This window comes from Nicotiana sylvestris, chromosome 3 (genome assembly GCF_000393655.2).
Source record: "Nicotiana sylvestris chromosome 3, ASM39365v2, whole genome shotgun sequence".
NCBI lineage: Eukaryota > Viridiplantae > Streptophyta > Magnoliopsida > Solanales > Solanaceae > Nicotiana > Nicotiana sylvestris.
In genome coordinates this window covers 214867424-214872119 of record NC_091059.1, presented here as the reverse complement: position 1 = coordinate 214872119, position 4696 = coordinate 214867424, and the positions used below count along the sequence as shown (strand labels likewise).

Genomic DNA, 4696 nt, shown 5'->3' with positions numbered 1-4696 from the left:
AAGTACAGGATCCATTCGTACTTGACTTGAAGAAGCTGCTGCGTACAATAAAGTAGGGAGAACTTCCACGTCTCCAACTCTCATCACTTTGTTTAATTTTCTTCTTCACCTTAGATTCTTTAATTCATTCAATACTTTGTGGGGTCTGTGTAGACCACCAAAACAATAAAGCAATTTCTATTACAACAACTTTGACCATCTTTCATTCTCTGCCTTTCGTCTCTCTTTCCCCTGCCGTGCGGTTCATTACTGAAAGCAATATCTGATTTCTAAATCCAACACTTGGAGATAAACTAATCCACTATTTCATCTTTCCTTTCTCTATCTGATTCCTCTTTTAAAAAGGTTTTAAAAGAAATCGAGAGTCTCACTATTATTATTTTATACCTCAAATTTCTTCTTCCTCTTAAAAGTTTTACTATATAATATTGAGACGCCTTTCTTTTTAAGTCAACTCTTGCTTACATTTTAGACCATCAATTTTCCTCTTTCTTTTAAAATTTTTATTCAATCCCACCAACTCCATCGATCATGTCAAGTATGTTGGGTTCACAAGGCTTAGTTTTAGCAACAGCCATGGCTGTCTCTGCCGGTACCGTCATTCTACTGGATCTTTTCCGGGTCAAGTACTCCTCAACGACCCATCTTTCCGATCAACAAGATCACTCTCCACCTGAAAATCAGATTCTCAAATCTTGTTTATCTTCAGGTTACTAACTACTCATTTAATTTTCCCTCTGTTTTCTCGAAATTAACCTGGTAATTCTTCGTTTAGTTTAATCTAATTATGGTTGTCATATTAATTTCAGCTGGAAAGAACAAGGACAGAGCAAAGAAGAAAAAGAAGAGAGTTCATTTTGCAGCTGATGTGAAAAGTTCAAGTGGAAATGGCGAGGAGTACAGAAGAGAACATATGAGGAAATATACAGAAACTCGTATTAAATCTTGCGGGAATGAGATTGTGGGTATGCCAGGTAATAGAATGGCTTTATACACTGGGATTCTCAAGGATCGGGTGCAACGCATGGAATTCTCCTATTGATAAAATCGTATTTTCGTTTAGGTTCGTCTTCTTGCAATGTGAAACAGAGGAAGAATTAGGCGGAAGAAAATTGTAGGCATTTCGCTGTAACCTGTAAATAATGGTGTGAAAAGTTGTGTCATGGTTTTCTGTACATGAAATTAGGAACTCTTTTATATTTTCTTTGTCTTGAATTTTCTCCCCTTCTTATTTTACGATTTTAGGCTATAAGTAATTTTCACCGTCTCAGCTTTCTTTTTCCGTCTAGTTTCACTATCAACGTCGCAAATGCTAGGCTTGTACTTGTTTTATATTTTGGCGTTGTTCAACTCCTTTGATTTGCAAAAGATAATAAGTGTGTTTGGACACTGCGGCGGATCTATGTACAAGGTTCGGGGTGGTACGCCACCCGCAAACTTCGGCGAAAACTTTATATATATATAAAATAGTATATATATTTAAAGTGTCACCCACAAAACAAAAGTGGCCAATATGCCAGTGGCAAAGGTCCATTTTTTTGAGTTCGAATCCAACACACAACATGTTTTTTATTTTAAATGTTTTATTTTTAATTAATGAGATAAAGTAATCACAAAAAGTTTTATAATTAAAATAAAATTTCTAGAAAGCTAAAAGACTTCCCCACTTTCCCCTTTCCCAAAATTGTCACTAGCAAAAGGACTTTTAATTAATAAGATATAGTAAAAGTCTTCCCCACTTTCCCCTTTCCCAAAGTTGTCTCTAGCAAAAGGATTTCAATATCCAATTCTTAAGTCCCCAACCGGCCAACCCTCACTTTGCTTGTCCAGTTCTCACTCTCACGGCTCATCTCTTCAGTTCTTCTTTTTTGCTATTTCAAATCACATTTGTTCACCGGTAAAGCTTCCTCTTCCTCTTATTTATTTCTTAACCCTATATGGTCTATGACTATTTTTTTTCCATTAAATATATATTTTTTTTGCTTTTTTTTTTTGTATTTAGTTGGATTTTAATGTTCTTGCAAAATTTTATTGTCACTTGTGATTTATTTGTTATGTATTTCTTTGGTTTTGTTAAAAATCCTATGCCACTTAAATGGTTTCATTGTAGAAATTAATTTCGTGGCTAAAAGAAAGAACATCTCCAATATTTTTGACCAAGAAAAATTCAAAATTAACTCCATTTTAACAATAAAAGTATTAGGGAAAGTTGAATAATTTTCATTGGTTAAGCTTATTGATGGTATGAAGTAGTAGAAATTATACTATATTCCATAATGAGCTACATAGAAAGCTTTCTCACTAGAATGAGCTTTTATTTTATAGGAATTGAATTCAGATGGATAAATTTGTCACGAGGTTGGACCATCCTCAACCAAGTCCTAGTTGTCAATCCTTGAGCCAAGCGAATGCCAATGTTTCTCATCTTATATAGAGTGTGATGTATTCACAAATGTAAGTAATGATGTCATTATGGATAATATGAAAACTCATCGAGGACAATTGTAAATAGATGATGTATATTTATAATATTAATATTATTGTTGGAAGTTTTATGGTTGCGTCAATTAGTTATAGTTATCATACTTTTTTCGTTTGATCGATTTGTCTATATAAATAAAAAAAGATGAATAACCCGAACCGACGCCCGAGTTGATCAAATCGATTAGCTTGGCACCAGGAACCTTCAAATCCTGGATCCGCCCCTGTTTGGACAGACTTCGAGGTGAAATTAAAAAAAATAAGTTAAATATAAAATTAGTAGTCGTACTCGTGCGATGCGCGGTCAATATAAAAAAATATTAATTAAATTAAAAGTTAATTAAAATATTAATTAACGTTTTTGTTCTATATTTTTTCTTTATTATATTATCCAATATTTAGTATTATTGCATTGTTAATAGAAATTTTTATTAGCATATTACTTTATTTAATTTTTGTGTGCTACTTTTTTATAATATAATAGAAGATATATTTATTTTATTTTATATTTTATTCTATTAATCGCAATAATATTTTCTGAATATATTACTTTTTAATTTTTAAAAAAGAAAAACAAAAATTATTAAAAACAAAGAAATTTTGAATTGGCAGTTTTTTATTTTTTGTAATTTTAGTTTTTTATTTTAAAATAATTTAAAAACTCCAACTTGAAACTACTCTATAATTTGAATAGACATTTTTTTTAATTTTCGTTTTTTATTATAAAGTATTTTATTTTATAAATATTTTAATTTAAAAATAATAACCAATAACTAATTATTAACTACTTATGTCATGCGATTTTTTCTTAGGCTGTTACATGGTTTAAGGAAAGGACTTTTTCCTCTCCTTTAAATAATATATAGAATAAATATAGATATTTGTGATAGGGCTAAGCTTGCCCTTCTTCCCAAATCTCATCACGCCCTTCATAGGCGACACTCGGAGCAATACCCGCTCACCGACCATAAAAGCCACATCTCGAACCTTGCGGTCTGCATAACTCTTTTGCCTGGACTGAGCTGTACGAAGCCTATCCTGAATAATCCTGACCTTGTCCAAGGCCTCCTAAACCAGATCCGTACCCAACAACCAAGCCTTTCCCGGCTCAAACCATCCAACTGGAGATCGACACCGCCTACCATATAAAGCCTTATAAGGAGCCATCTGGATACTCGACTAGTAGTTGTTGTTGTAGGCAAACTCTACTAAAGGCAAGAACTGATCCCATGAGCCTCCAAAGTCAATGACACAGGCTCGGAGCATATCCTCTAAAATCTGAATAGTCCGCTCGGACTGCCTGTCCATCTGATTATGAAATATTGTACTCAACTCAACCTGAGTGCCCAACTCTTGCTGCACTGCTCTATAGAAATACGAGGTAAACTGTGTACCTCGGTCCAAAATGATAGACATAGGCACACCATGAAGACGAACAATCTCACGGATATAGATCTTAACTAACCTCTCGGATGAATAGGAGACTGCCACAGAAAATGAAATGCGTTGACTTGGTCAGCCTATCAATAGTGATCCATACTGCGTCGAACTTCCTCCGAGTCTGCGGGAGTCCAACAACAAAGTCTATAGTGATCCGCTCCCACTTCCACTCGGGAAGCTCAATCATTTGAAATAAACCACCAGGCCTCTAATGCTCATACTTAACCTGCCGACAATTCAAACACCGAGCCACATATGCAATGATGTCCTTCTTCATTCTACACCACCAATAATGCTGCCGCAAATCCTGATACATCTTCGCGGCGCCCGGATGAATAGAGTACCGGAAACTATGGGCCTCCTCTAAGATCAACTCTCAGAGCCCATCCACATTAGGCACACAAACGCAACCCTGCAATCTCAAAACTCCATCATCATCTAAGGTACCCTGCTTGGTACCTCCGCACTACACCGTGTCTCTAAGGATACAAATAGGGATCATCATATTGTCGATCTCAAATATGCTCCAATAATGAAGAACGAGCGACTGTGCAAGCTAGTACACGACTGGGCTTAGAGACATCCAACCTCACGAACTGATTGGCCAAAGCCTGAACATCCAAAGCAAGAGGTATCTCACCGATCGGAATATAAGAAAGACTGCCCATACTGGCTGACTTCCTACTCAAAGCATCGGCCACCACATTGGCCTTTCCCGGATGATATAAGATGGTGATATCATAATCTTTCAACAACTCAACCACCTCCTCTGCCT

At 35.5% G+C, this 4696-nt stretch overlaps 1 protein-coding gene across 1 annotated transcript; it reads left to right on the top strand.

The window, feature by feature from the left end:
• On the top strand, positions 1–1199 carry LOC104235035 (uncharacterized). Its single transcript, XM_009788705.2, has 2 exons — positions 1–709; positions 810–1199. Exons 1-2 carry the CDS (start codon positions 532–534, stop codon positions 1040–1042), a joined length of 411 nt encoding a protein of 136 aa, XP_009787007.1. The 5' UTR covers positions 1–531; the 3' UTR covers positions 1043–1199.
• The last annotated feature ends 3497 nt before the right edge of the window (positions 1200–4696 follow it).

Excerpts from the sequence above, each read along its gene's own strand:
- LOC104235035 (XM_009788705.2), top strand. The coding sequence starts at position 532 with ATGTCAAGTATGTTGGGTTCACAAGGCTTAGTTTTAGCAACAGCCATG. Across the intron at positions 710-809 it reads CAAATCTTGTTTATCTTCAG|CTGGAAAGAACAAGGACAGA; the intron begins GTTACTAACTAC and ends TATTAATTTCAG.